This window comes from Phoxinus phoxinus (genome assembly GCF_949152265.1).
Source record: "Phoxinus phoxinus genome assembly, chromosome: 4".
Classification (NCBI taxonomy): domain Eukaryota; kingdom Metazoa; phylum Chordata; class Actinopteri; order Cypriniformes; family Leuciscidae; genus Phoxinus; species Phoxinus phoxinus.
Genome location: NC_136879.1, coordinates 39,011,500 through 39,026,455, shown reverse-complemented (window position 1 = coordinate 39,026,455; position 14,956 = coordinate 39,011,500). Strand labels below are relative to the sequence as shown.

Genomic DNA, 14,956 nt, shown 5'->3' with positions numbered 1-14,956 from the left:
AGGGTGTCGGGTTTGGGGACCACATGATTTTGTCTCTGCTCTTTGCAGATGATGTTGTCGTGCTGGCACCTTCAGACCAGGACCTTCAGCGTGCACTGGGACGGTTTGCAGCCGAGTGTGAAGCGGCTGGGATGAGAATCAGCGCCTCCAAATCCGAGGCGATGGTCCTCAGTCGGAAAAGGGTGGCTTGCCCACTTCAGGTTGGTGGAGAGTTCCTGCCTCAAGTGGAGGAGTTCAAGTATCTTGGGGTGTTGTTCACGAGTGAGGGAAGGATGGAACGGGAGATTGACAGACGGATCGGTGCAGCTTCTGCAGTAATGCGGTCGATGTACCGGTCTGTCGTGGTGAAGAAAGACTTGATTTACCGGTCAATCTACGTTCCTACTCTCACCTATGGTCATGAGCTTTGGGTCATGACCGAAAGGACAAGATCCCGGATACAGGCGGCCGAAATGAGCTTTCTCCGCAGGGTGGCTGGGCGATCCCTTAGAGATAGGGTGAGAAGCTCGTCACTCGGGAGGAGCTCAGAGTAGAGCCGCTGCTCCTCCACATCGAGAGGGGTCAGCTGAGGTGGCTCGGGCATCTGTTCCAGATGCCTCCTGGACACCTTCCCGGGAAGGTGTTCCGGGCGCGTCCCACCGGGAGGAGACCCCAGGGAAGACCTAGGACACGCTGGAGGGACTATGTCTCCCGGCTGGCCTGGGAACGCCTCGGTGTCCCCCCCCCCGGAAGAGCTGGAGGAAGTGTCTAGGGAAAGGGAAGTCTGGGCATCTCTGCTTAAGACTGCTGCCCCCGCGACCCGGCCCCGGATAAGCGGAAGAAGATGGATGGATGGATGGATGGATTATTGTTTATGCGACAAGTTTATGCGTTCCGCTTATGCAGCATCAATTTACGCCTTTGTTATTGTAAGAGGTTAGTGACCCCTAGCGGAGAAAAACGGACTCTCACTTCTTTCACTGGAAGAACTCTGGGAACTCCTCTCTCTGGAACGGACTCAGGGATTTGCTCTCACTGCAATGGACTCGGGGATCTGCTCTCACTAGCACTGACTGAGGGATTTGTCTAGGCCCCTAACATTACCAACTCAGGTGTGCATAATTTTCTAATAATTCAACGGACTAACGTAAATTATTGCTTACTTATACAGATACTTATCACCACTGCCACACATCTTTTATTATCCGACTTGAATGAAATCTGAGAGCTTTCTGTCCCTCCATCAACAGCTATGCAATAACCACTTTCCTGCTTCAAAAAAGTTCATTAAGAGATTGTAAAAAATAATCCATTTGAATCCAGCAGTTTAGTCAAACATTTTCTGAAGAGACACGGTCACTTTATTTGATGAACAGATTGAAATTAGGCTCTCAGATTTAATCAAAAAGATCTTCGTTTGTGTTTTGAAGATGAACGAAAGTCTTACAGGTTTGGAACGTCATGAGGGGGAGAAATAAATGACACTCTTCTCACACGGAGTACAGTATTAAGGCTTTCCTCCAGTATGAATTCGCTCGTGTGATTTTAGGTATCCAGACAGAGCGAAACTCTTGTCACAATATGAGCACCTGTAAGGTTTTTCTCCAGTATGAGTTCTTTGGTGGCGTTTCAGATGATCAGCTCTAATAAAGCTCTTCCCACATTTAAAGCACACATGATCTTTCACTCCATCGTGTGTTTTCTGGTGCAGTTTAAAACCTTTCATTCGTGAAAAACTCTTTCCACAGAGAGAACACACATAAGGCCTCTCATCCGAATGAACGATCAGGTGATTTTTCAGATGTTTTGACGAAATGAACTTTGTACCACACTGATCACAGTGAAATGGCTTTTCTCCAGAGTGAACGTGCAGATGGTCTTTTAAACTTTTTGCATCTTTGAAACTCTTCTCACACTGAGTACAGTGGTACGGCTTCTGTCCAGTATGAACTCGCTCATGTAGTTTCAGGGATCCAGACCGAGCGAAACTCTTCTCACAAGATGAGCACTTGTAAGGTTTTTCTCCAGTATGAATTCTTTGGTGCTGTTTCAGACAACTAGATATTGCAAAGCTTTTCCCACAGTCAGAGCACACATGATCTTTCACTTCATCATGTGTTTTCTGGTGCTGTTTAAAACTGTTCAGTCGTGAAAAACTCTTTCCACAGAGAGAACACACATGAGGCCTCTCATCAGAATGAACTATCAGGTGTTGCGAAAGATTTGATGACGAATTAAAACCTTTACCACACTGATGACAGTTAAATGTTTTGTTTCCAGAGTGACGGAGCAGATGAACACTGAGACCTGATGCTTGAGAAAAACTCTTTCCACAATGAAGGCATGTATACACTTTCTCTCCGGTGTGAATTCTCATGTGTGTCTTAAGGCTTCCTTTTTGTCTGAAACTCTTCCCACACTGAGTGCATGTATACGGTTTCTCTCCAGAGTGAATTCTTTCGTGTTTTTTAAGGTCTCCTTTATTCTGGAAACTCTTTCCACACTGAGAGCAGGAGTGCAGCTTTTTGGCTTTTGTTCCTTGAGTTTTGAAGTCGCAGTGTTTCTTTACATCATTTAGTTTCTGTCTTTGCTCCTTCACTTCCATCTGGTCTAAAATAAACGTATTATTAAGTTAGAATCAGTTCAATGAGGTTACATGTGAGAATTAAAAACACTTAGCAAGCAGAAAACAAGACACCTGTCTGTATAACGTATCTTTAATGTGCAAAGTTCGGTTCTGTCATTCACTTGTTAATGCGATTAAATCTGGGTTATGATCATTTAGATGCATTTCTATATAATTTGTCATCCATATTTCAGAGCTACTAAAGCAGTCAACAATGAAGAATCAAGAATAGACGCCAACCTATTTGTTGCTCAGTATCTTCATGTTTTATTCTGGATGGTTCTGGATCACTCATGTCTTCAATCTCCTCTTTAATAAACTCCATCTTTAACAGTCACACAGATTTCAGCTGCTACTCCTGGAGTTTGTCCTTCTCTTGTAGGATGATGGGAATATTCCCAGTATTTATTGGTGAGTTGTTGTGGGAGGGGCTTCACTGCAGGTGTGAACTGTGATCACTGTGTGATACTGACGCCCACAGGACCAGATCTGGAAAAATCAAAGATAAGTTACTGAATTTATACTGGATTACTTTAACAGTAAACACATATGGTGCCTTTGGTTTAGTTCAAATATAGAGCATTTTGATGGTTACATATTAGTAGCATATAAAACAACTATAGGTTAATAATTTTTATGTAAAACCCAGGATATAATAAGGCTGAAACAGGGCACATATTATATTATTCAATTAATATATAAACTAATCAGAAATCTAACATTAGATTACAGAAATCAACCATTGATTAAGGGACTGAGAATGATGGCACAAAAGGAAATAATTTAACACGACCATCAAAATGTGGATAACAAGTACTATACAAGATTATGATAATTTAAATATATTTTCAGAATAATTAATCATATATTGCTCGTTATTTAATTTAATTTATCATATATTGCCATTGACGGTTGAACTAAAGCTTTCTTATTTGGTGAATTGTTGTGAAGGACACTAGATCTATCAAATTCAAGGTTACTGAGATTATACTGAAATACTGTAATCATTACACTTAATTTAAATGACTGCTTGATTTTAGAAATATTGATAATTTTGATATGGTTTATATTAGTAGCATTTAAAGCAGCTCTATATGAAGGTTGTTCATTTTTATGTGACTCCAGATTTTATAAGGATGAAAAAAGTCAGAGGTTAAATTCTTCATATATGAATTAAACAGGAATCTAACAAAGATAACAGAAATCATATGTACAGACTGAATAGTAGCTGATCAAAATAATGACTATTTAATTCTCTGTACGTTACAATACGTACAATATACATTTAGACAACACAAACATAAATTCTTACATAATAAATATAATATATCTGACCTGCAGACTGGAAATATACGACATCCGAAGAAAATATTCCACATTTGTCCTTCATTCACGATTGTTAAAAGCGTCACTTTCAGCTTCAAATCGTTAAAGTTTCAGCGCTCGTCTCGCGCTTCTCTCTTTTTTATTGCATTAACAACAACATTAATATAACACACTACCAGTGAATCACAGCGTGTTCGACTTTTACATTCATAATAGCGTCAAAGGAAACAACAAAAAGAAAGAGAGAGAGAGAAGAAAGAAAACAAAACTATAGAGAGGCTCTCGCGCTTCTCTCTTCTGCGCATGCTCAGTGCGCGCGGTGTCATATTTCTTAAAGGGGCCGCATTCAGTAAATCACATCTCCGCACTGTTATGGACCAAATCCACTATTAAATAATAATGCACAATAATAATACATATAATATATGGATTCAACAATATATTCACCTTTACTCGATTACAGTTACAGTTTTTCTACATGTCTCCCTTATTATGCAATTGCACTCAATTATAGTCTTCTTTTGAATACATGCAGATATCTACAGTAGTGGCGAGGTCAGAAACTTTAAAGTGAGCAGATCTTGGTGAATTAAGTTGGACCTCAAAGTTAAATGTGATTTATTATCAGCCAACAGTTTCATGAAAACAGCAGTAAATCCATTCATAAATAAAACCGAATAAGAACAAAATAATCATAGGCTGGACAAGAGTTCTCACTCAAACCACTGCCTGCTGAAGCTTTGATTGTTTTTAGAGAGAAAAACCGCTCATAACTGCTGGTCTAGGATCAGTTTTCTCCATAATAATAGCATATTGGAGGTTTAGATTACTGTAAGGGGATAATACAGTTAAAGACCTAGCACCAGATATGATGAATGAAGACCCGGAGTCAAGAGTGCAGTCAATTGAAGAAAAGTTTTACTGAAGATAGTTTGTAATTTCATCAGGCAGTAGGAGTTCATACGCCGCTCAAATATATAATTCACAAAGATCTAAGCTACATCCTTGCATCAGGTTACATGATTCTGATTTGTTAAGAAATAGATAACCATAGTAAATTTCCACACATATACAGATAGACTGAAGCATTTCTCCATTGATTATGCTGCTGACACTCAGACCCTGAATTTAGGCACGTCGTGGAAAGAAGTAGGGCTGGTCCGAATACCATTTTTTGAGCTTCGAAGCTTAAAGCCCATGGTGTAGTTTTTTTTTTTTTTTTTGGTAATGTTCTAGTTGGTAATAAACATTGAAACCGTTATCCATTGTATTTGATGTTGTAGGGTATTACAAAAAAGAAATATAATGAGGAAAAGTAGGTGATATTTTAGCGGTTAGCAACAGGTTAGCGATGATTCTTATTTCTCCCACAATGCATTGCATGACGTCACTTGAGGTACTCGCTTTTGGACGACAGACGAAAGTCCGCGGCCTGCCTTGATACCATTGAGAGAGAGTGAGAGAAGTAGTGAGAGTAACTTAGCAGCTAGTGAAAGAGTGACAGTGTCAGATATATATGTAAATATATGGATATAGATAGATAGATAGATAGATAGAGAGATAGATAGATAGATAGATAGATAGATAGATAGATAGATAGATAGAACATAACATAACATAACATAACATAGCATAGCATAGCATAGCATAGATAGTGAGAGATAACATAGCATTGCATAACAGATAGCTTAGAGAAAGAGAAAGAGTAGATAATAAATAGACAAAATGGTTTAATCCAGGATGCTGCGTTAGGCACGTTACATCTGCTGGCTGCGGGGTGAGGTCCTCGACCAGCGACCAAAACGCGCTCACCTCCCTACAACACAAGCTCTCCACCACAGTTTCCATGGGACGACACCGCCCACACAGACACCTGCCAAACACAGCGACACAGACGCTTACTACTCACTCCCTCTCCCGGTAAGCCTGACGGTGTCAATGACAATCAATCACGAGGAAAACTAGTTGGCACTATCAACAATAATCACACTGAAGACATGACCAGCCTACTCGGCGTCGGCTACGTTTGCAAACAACATTTTCACCGGAGAAAGAGGTAAAAGCTTAGAAATAAACACTAGGGGTTCACAGGTGGGACTGTCAAGCTAGCCCATAGCTAGCATAATATGCCTTCTATTTATAGATCTTCTGACTAAGTTTAGGGTACGTATCTGAGCCAACGACATAATCACTGTCACTAGATATAAAGAAAACGTTTAGACGCCTTAGTCAGTGCTGGAGCTAATTCTAGTAGCTGAGAAAAGCTGAGACTACCTTCCACCACGTCTACCTCATGTGACGTCATCGCCGAATTGCGTGAAAAATAACCGTTACTAACCAAAAACTACAAAAACTGGACTTTAACACCATTTTGGAGACATTTCTAACTTTATATACATATCTTGACTGCTTTATGTACCCATTAATTGACAGTGGTGTTTAACCTGCAACACGGGCTTTAAAGAACAATTCCGGTGAAAAAAGAACCTATGGGTAATTAACACATGGTTACCGAGTCGATCGTTCTCTGGGATGCGTTTTCATGATAATCGATTCGAATGTAAAGAGCTAAATCTCTAAAAACTGATTAGCTTATAACGCTAGTATATGGGGCATCGAATATAAGCAAAAATAATCGCTAGTTAATACCACTAACAAGGCTCAAAATAGCTTCACACTAACACGGTAGCATAATGAAAGTCCCTACATGCAAACCGAAGCATTGAGAACTGTGTAAGTGTACAGACAGTTTAATAAGAAGATACTTTATAAAGACAGTACATTACGTGTATACAGCCAGGAGCCATCTTTGGAAAACAGTCTCGACCAGTCGAGCCACGAACGCCGTGCTAAGTGAGCTGGTCGATAGGTTTAAGTCACAGTTCATCTCTCGTAGCACGATATTCTAATTACAGATGTGTCCCATATCAAAGAGTGCATCTAAAGCGCTCGAACCGGACCGGTCTAGCCTACGGAGGAATTAGTATTGTCTCCTGGCAACTGTGACAGCTGCCGATGACGAGCGGGAGTAACGTGCACTGGACTTTTTTTATATTCAACTGGGTTTTAATTCAAATAGGGTTGAAAACCTGTGTAAATATGTTCACCATGGTCCATTTGTGTACATAAAAAGAATACACTAGCCTACAAAATCGCATCAAGGTAAGATATAAGTGACAATTTGAACCTTTGAATATAGGCCTATATATATGCCTATGTAAGTTTTCTTTTCTTTTCATATTTCATTACATTATTTACGCAAGTTAACACCCAATACTTGAACAGTTTTTAGTGAAATCCGGCAATTCTGGATTGGGACGCAGCAAACTAGCTCTGGCCATGGTCTTGGCTAAGCCGAAAATACATGACTCGGCGGTGCCGGGGCTGAAACATCCTCACCATGTCCTCCAGTAAAATATGAAACATAAAAATGACAATAGCCAGTTCTGGCTCCATAGCTGTGTCAGGGTTTGGGGTTGAGGAGATGAAGTGAGGACTCAATTGCAGGAGAATGGGTTTTATTAAAAATAAGAATAAACAAAACACAAACAAAAACTACCCCGAGGGGGAAAACAAGACAGACTTAACCAGACTTGACTCAACTTGACTTGACTTTGACAGCAGGGAAACACACGGTGTACATATGACGACGAAACAGCACAGGACTGAAAACACAAGGAGATTAAATAGGGAGAACAAACAAAGGAGGTAACGAGAGAGGACAAGTGGGGCAAATCAATCAGGTAACGAGGGAGGACAGGTGGAGCAAATAAATCAATAATCAGGTAACAAGAGGGGAGGGGCTAGACAATTAACTGGAGAGCACATGGCACAAAAGAAACATACATGGCAAGCCATGTGCTCACACCAAACATGACTAGAACACCACAAGCACATGGCCAGTAAAACAAATCACAAGCCATGTGCTCACAAAACGAGACAACATGAAAGCACACAGCTAGTGTAAAACACAAGCTGCGTGCTACACAGTACAGGACAAGACATGAAACAAGGCACATAGACAAGACAACATAGGAGTGTCAGGGCTCTGTCACAAAACCAAGAAAGAGACCAGACAGAAGTGATAGAACCCTGAGGCAGGGCGCTTGGGCGGCGCAGGCAGGGCAGGGCGCATGGGCGGCGCAGGCAGGGCAGGGCAGGGCGCTTGGGCGGCGCAGGCAGGGCAGGGCGCTTGGGCGGCGCAGGCAGGGCAGGGCGCTTGGGCGGCGCAGGCAGGGCAGGGCGCTTGGGCGGCGCAGGCAGGGCAGGGCGCTTGGGCGGCGCAGGCAGGGCAGGGCGCTTGGGCGGCGCAGGCAGGGCAGGGCGCTTGGGCGGCGCAGGCAGGGCAGGGCGCTTGGGCGGCGCAGGCAGGGCAGGGCGCTTGGGCGGCGCAGGCAGGGCAGGGCGCTTGGGCGGCGCAGGCAGGGCAGGGCGCTTGGGCGGCGCAGGCAGGGCAGGGCGCTTGGGCGGCGCAGGCAGGGCAGGGCGCTTGGGCGGCGCAGGCAGGGCAGGGCGCTTGGGCGGCGCAGGCAGGGCAGGGCGCTTGGGCGGCGCAGGCAGGGCAGGGCGCTTGGGAACAGCCTCAGGGCCGACAACAGGCTTTGGAACAGACTCCGGGCTTTGTGGGACGCAGGAAGCCCTTCTCCGCCTCCTCCTCCGTCTCCGAAAGGGAAGCGGCACAGCAGCCTCTTCGGCCACCAGTGGGGGCGTGACAGGGAGAGCGGATGGCTCTGGGACCACAGGGCTTATGGCCACCGAAGTCGGGTCCTCCTGGACCACCAGACTTGGGACCACCGAAGTTGGGTCCTGCTGGAACACCGGACTAGGGACCACTGAAGTCAGGTCCTCCTGGAACACCGGACTTGAGTAAGCAACAGGTGCCCTCCTTCTCCTGCGCTTACAAGGTGATGTGGAGGCAATAACATCTGGGGAAACTGCAGCATCTTTAAACACACCTGGGGGGGCTGCAGCAATCACAGGCGCCTCAGGATAGGTGGCAGATGAGGTGGACCCGCTCTTCCTACTCCCTCTCCCCGAAGGGGTCATCGGAGGACTGGGGACGTGGCAGTATGTGAGGTGGGCCAGGAGGTGGAAGGCCACCCTCCTCTCCACGGTTGTATACAAACCCCACAAACTGCCAGAAAGACAGTATCCCCAGCATTTCCATCTCCCAGGCGCAAACAGGCTCGTTCAGGCCGCTGTTAAAAATGTCTTTAAGCGCCGTGTTGTTAAGGTCGAGCCCGTCCGCAGTGATGACAAACTGGTGGGCAAACTCTTTCACTGTAGACTCCCCTTGGTGAAGAGAAAAGAGCTTGCCATAGCGCTCCATCATCTGACGAGTGGAGGGGCAAGGGCTGGGAGATGGAAACAAAAAGATGCCCATTCTCTGCTGAGTCCTCCGATGGCTGTTTCGTTCTGTCAGGGTTTGGGTAGGTGGAAGTGAAGCGAGGACTCAATTGCAGGAGAATGGGTTTTATTAATAATAAGAATAAACAAAAACACAAACAAAAACTACCCCGAGGGGGAAAACAAGACAGACTTGACTTGACTTTGACAGCAGGGAAACACACGGTGTACATATGACGACGAAACAGCACAGGACTGAAAGATTAAATAGGGAGAACAAACAAAGGAGGTAATGAGAGAGGACAGGTGGGGCAAATCAATCAGGTAACGAGGGAGGACAGGTGGAGCAAGTAAATCAATAATCAGGTAACAAGAGGGGAGGGGCTAGACAATTAACTGGAGAGCACATGGCACAAAAGAAACATACATGGCCAGTAAAACAAATCACAAGCCATGTGCTCACAAAACGAGACAACATGAAAGCACACAGCTAGTGTAAAACACAAGCTGCGTGCTACACAGTACAGGACAAGACATGAAAATTTGTTTATAAATTTATAAATTTGTGTTTTGAAGATGAACAAAAGTCTTACAGGTTTGGGACATGAAAACGAATGTTGATCACTTTAAACATTTTTTCATATGTTTGAGAAAGCATGATGCATGACTACAGCTCTTCTCTACACTGAGTACAGTGGTACGGCTTCTCTCCAGTGTGAACTCGCTCGTGTTCTTTCAGGTTTCCAGACTGAGTGAAACTCTTGTCACAATGGCCCTCATTTATGAAAAGTGCGCACACCAAATTTCCAGCGTACACCTGGCGTACACCCAAACCCACGGTGACTTTGCGATTTATCAATATGGACGTTGGCGTACGGCACGCTCAAATCCTACGCCAGCTCAGGAGGTGGTGTACATGCACGCACGTTTTGAGTTAGAGCTGAAATGCGCAGAAAAACAATTCCTAACACCACAAAACGAACTAAAGATATGATATATTATGACCCACTGTAAAAAAACAACAACATAGAAATTATAAACTTCAGTGTTTATTTTTGTGAGTTAAGCCCGGCAGGTGCGCACGGACTGGGTTCAGTAATGAAAGGCTGTCAATGACCAAAAAATAATTCAGACTGACAAAATAATTAAAATGACATTCTTCTTCTTTTAAATAATAATAATAATAATAAAAATAATAATAATAACAAAGACATTCTTCTTCTAAATAACAATAAGCGTCATTAATAATCAAAATCATAATACTAATAAGAAGAATATTACAAATTGTCATGCAATTATTCACATCATCACTATTGTACACCCCATCACATGTGACGTCATGCGAAATTCAACGCTTATAGTTTCAAAACACGTGCTGTAAAATAATGCATTGTGATAGGTAATTTGCTCAACCAACCAGCGATTTAAACTGGATTTCCACCGGAGAAGTTTCTCCTCTTTGCCGTCTTCCGCGTGTCCATGGCGTAAAATGAGGGCGTGGGGGAGGCGGAGACGTGAATATATAGGGGCGTGTTAATCTAATGACGATCGTTTTCAGCCGCGACATTTATCAAGAGGCAGGTTTTGCGTACACCTGAATTTCAAAGGTACGCACAGCTTCATAAATCAGGCGGTGAGAGGAGTGTAAGCATAATCTCACGCCAACATATACGCCCGTTTCGACGCAAGATTGATAAATGAGGGCCACTATGAGCACTTGTGAGGGTTTTCTCCAGTATGAGTTATTTGGTGGCGTTTCAGATATTCAGCTCTAGTAAAGCTCTTCCCACAGTCACAACACACATGATCTTTCACTCCACTATGCGTTTTCTGGTGCCGTTTACAACAGTTCAGCCATGAAAAACTCTTTCCACAGAGAGAACACACATAAGGCCTCTCGTCTGAATGAACTTTCATGTGACTTTTCAGATGTTTTGACAAAATGAACTTTGTTCCACACTGATCACAGGTAAATGTCTTTTCTCCAGAGTGAATGAGCAGATGATCTCTTAAACATTTTGCATCTTTGAAACTCTTCTCACACTGAGTACAGCTGTACAGTTTTTCTCCAGTATGAATTCTTTGGTGGCGTTTCAGATGATCAGCTGTAGTAAAGCTATTCCCACAGTCACAACACACATGATCTCTCACGTCATCATGTGTTTTCTGGTGCTGTTTAAAACTGTTCATTCGTGAAAAACTCTTTCCACAGAGAGAACACACATAAGGCCTCTCATCCGAATGAACGATCAGGTGATTTTTCAGATGTTTTGACGAAATGAACTTTGTTCCACACTGATCACAGTGAAATGGCTTTTCTCCAGAGTGAACGAGCAGATGATCTCTTAAACATTTTGCATCTTTGAAACTCTTCTCACACTGAGTACAGTGGTACGGCTTCTGTCCAGTATGAACTCGCTCATGTAGTTTCAGAGATCCAGACCGAGCGAAACTCTTCTCACAAGATGAGCACTTGTAAGGTTTTTCTCCAGTATGAATTCTTTGGTGCTGTTTCAGATATTCAGCTCTAGTAAAGCTCTTCCCACAGTCACAACACACATGATCTCTCACTTCATCATGTGTTTTCTGGTGCTGTTTAAAACCGTTCAGTCGTGAAAAACTCTTTCCACAGAGAGAACACACATAAGGCTTCTCGTCTGAATGAACTATCAGGTGTGTTTTTAGATTTGATGACGAATTAAAACCTTTACCACACTGATGACAGTTAAATGTTTTGTTTCCAGAGTGACGGAGCAGATGAGCATTGAGACTTGCTGCTTGAGAAAAACTCTTTCCACACTGAGTGCATGGATACGGTTTCTCTCCGGTGTGAATTCTCATGTGTGTCTTAAGGTTTTCTTTTTGTCTGAAACTCTTCCCACACTGAGTGCATGTAAACGGTTTCTCTCCAGTGTGAATTCTTTCGTGTTTTTTAAGGTCTCCTTTATTCTGGAAACTCTTTCCACACTGAGAGCAGGAGTGCAGCTTTTTGGCTTTTGTTCCTTGAGATTTGAAGTCGCAGTGTTTCTTTACATCATTTAGTTTCTGTCTTTGCTCCTTCACTTCCAACTGGTCTAAAATAAACATATTAATCAGTTAGAATCAGTTCAATGAGGTTACATGTGAGAATTAAAAACACTTAGCAAGCAGAAAACAAGAAACCTGTCTGTATAAAGTATCATTAATGTGCAAAGTTCGGTTCTGTCATTCACTTGTTAATGCGATTAAAACTGGGTTATGATCATTTAGATGCATTTCTATATAATTTGTCATCCATATTTCAGAGATACTAAAGCAGTCAACAATGAAGAATCAAGAATAGACGCCAACCTATTTGTTCCTCAGTATCTTCATGTTTTATTCTGGATGGTTCTGGATCACTCATGTCTTCAATCTCCTCTTTAATAAACTCCATCTTTAACAGTCACACAGATTTCAGCTGCTACTCCTGGAGTTTGTCCTTCTCTTGTAGGATGATGGGAATATTCCCAGTATTTATTGGTGAATTGTTGTGGGAGGGGCTTCACTGCAGGTGTGAACTGTGATCACTGTGTGATACTGACGCCCACAGGACCAGATCTGGAAAAATCAAAGATGAGTTACTGAATTTATACTGGATTACTTTAACAGAAAACACATATGGTGCCTTTGGTTTAGTTCAAATATAGAACATTTTGATGGTTACATATTAGTAGCATATAAAACAACTATAGGTTAATAATTTTTATGTAAAACCCAGGATATAATAAGGCTGAAACAGGGCACAGGTTATATTATTCAATTAATATCTAAACTAATCAGAAATCTAACATAAGACGACAGAAACCATTGATTAAGGGACTGAGAATGATGGCACAAAAGGAAATAATCTAACACTTGACCATCAAAATGTGAATAACAAGTACTATACAAGATTATGATAATTTAAATGTATTTTCAGAATAATTAATTAATGATATATTGCTCGTTATTTAATTTATCATATATTGCCATTGACGGTTGAATTAAATATTTCTTATTTGGTGAATTGTTGTGAAGGACACCAGATCTACCAAATTCAAGGTTACTGAGATTATACTGAAATACTGTAATCATTACGCTTCTTAATTTAAATTACCATGTGATTGATTTTAGAAATATATGTAATTTTGACATGGTTATATTAGTAGCATTTAAAGCGGCTCTACATGAAGGTTGTTCATTTTTATGTGACTCCAGATTTTATAAAGATGAAAAAAGTCAGAGGTTGAATATGAATTAAACAGGAATCTAACAAAGATATCAGAAATCATATGTACAGACTGAATAGTGGCTGATCAAAATAATGACTATTTAATTCTCTGTACGTTACAATACGTACAATATACATTTAGACAACACAAACATGAATTCTTAAATGATAAATATAATATATCTGACCTGCAGACTGGAAATATACGACATCCGAAGAAAATATTCCACATTTGTCCTTCATTCACGATCGTTAACAGCGTCACTTTCAGCTTCAACTGGTGAAAGTTTCAGCGCTCGTCTCGTGTCTCTCGAGCTTCTCTCTTTTTTATTGCATTAACAAGAACATTAATATAACATACACTTACAGTGGATCACAACGTGTTCGACTTTTACATTCATAATAGCGTCAAAGGAAACAACAACAAAAGAGAGAGCGAGAGAAGAAAACAAGACTATAGAGAGGCTCTCGCAATTCTCTCTTCTGCGCATGCTCAGTGCGCGCGGTGTCATATTTCTTAAAGGGGCCGCATTTAGTAAATCACATCTCCGCATTTAGTAAATCACATCTCCGCACTGTTATGGACCAAATCCACTATTAATTAATAATGCACAATAATAATACATATAATATATGGATTCAACAATATATTCACCTTTACTCGATTACAGTTTTTCTACATGTCTCCCTTATTATGTAATTGCAGCATAATTATAGATTTTTCTTTTGAATACATGCAGATATCTACAGCAGTGGCGAGGTCAGAAACTTTAAAGTGTGCAGATCTTGGTGAATTAAGTTGGACCTTAAAGTTAAATGTGATTTATTATCAGCCAACAGTTTCATGAAAACAGCAGTAAATCCATTTATAAATAAAATAGCCAGTGAACCGAATAAGAACAAAACACGAAGGTAAATAATTATAGGCGGTGTGTGTAAGGCTGGACAAGAGTTCTCACTCAAACCACTGCCTGCTGAAGCTTTTGATTGCTTTTAGAGAGAAAAACTTCTCATAACTCCAGGTCTAGGATCAGTTTTCTCCATAGTAATAGCATATTGGCGGTTGTCTCAACCTGTTGACACTAATGACCTCATCATCATTAGTGAGGTGAAAACAGGGAACTATATCTTATTCAGAGCAGCGCCATGACAATAATGAAAGCGAGGCTGTGAAGGATAGACTTACCGTGTTTTAAATGGCATCCACTGTAAAAAGCTTTATAAAACTCCTAGATTACTGTAAGGGGATAATACAGTTAAAGACCCAGCACCAGATATGATGAATAAAGACCCGGAGTCAAGAGTGCAGTCAATTGAAGAAAAGTTTTACTGAAGATAGTTTGTAATTTCATCAGGCAGGAGTTCATACGCCGCTCTGTTACAGTTACAAAAATCACAGAAAATATATAATTCACAAAGATCTAAGCTACATCCTTGCATCAGGTTAC

At 41.6% G+C, this 14,956-nt stretch overlaps 2 protein-coding genes across 3 annotated transcripts in view; both read right to left on the bottom strand.

Annotated features, from left to right (window-relative positions):
- The window catches only part of LOC306997053 (uncharacterized protein), a 59,987-nt gene extending 55,430 nt beyond the window's left edge, over positions 1–4,557 (bottom strand). Inside the window, exons 1-3 of one of the 2 annotated variants that reach the window (XM_079610091.1) lie at positions 3,918–4,557; positions 2,846–3,094; positions 1,306–2,589 (exon numbers count right to left, since the gene is read on the bottom strand). In XM_079610091.1, the coding sequence (XP_079466217.1) occupies positions 1,487–2,589; positions 2,846–2,930 (1,188 nt within the window). In that variant the 5' untranslated portion in view covers positions 2,931–3,094; positions 3,918–4,557 and the 3' untranslated portion in view covers positions 1,306–1,486. Of the gene's footprint in view, positions 2,590–2,845; positions 3,095–3,917 lie in introns of those variants that run through there. The other variant, XM_079610092.1, reaches the window with a different exon arrangement.
- Positions 4,558–7,432: 2,875 nt separating this feature from the next.
- Positions 7,433–13,992, bottom strand: LOC306997042 (uncharacterized protein). Its single transcript, XM_079610064.1, has 3 exons — positions 13,697–13,992; positions 12,608–12,856; positions 7,433–12,351 (listed from the first exon to the last, which is right to left on the bottom strand). Exons 2-3 carry the CDS (start codon positions 12,690–12,692, stop codon positions 10,985–10,987), a joined length of 1,452 nt encoding a protein of 483 aa, XP_079466190.1. The 5' UTR covers positions 12,693–12,856; positions 13,697–13,992; the 3' UTR covers positions 7,433–10,984.
- Positions 13,993–14,956: the final 964 nt, after the last annotated feature.

What these genes read in the sequence shown, in the direction of transcription:
- LOC306997042 (XM_079610064.1), bottom strand. Translation starts at nt 12,692, where the DNA reads ATGGAGTTTATTAAAGAGGAGATTGAAGACATGAGTGATCCAGAACCA. An exon ending in AGATACTGAGGAACAAATAG is followed by an intron (nt 12,352 to 12,607) that starts GTTGGCGTCTAT and finishes TGTTTATTTTAG; the next exon opens with ACCAGTTGGAAGTGAAGGAG.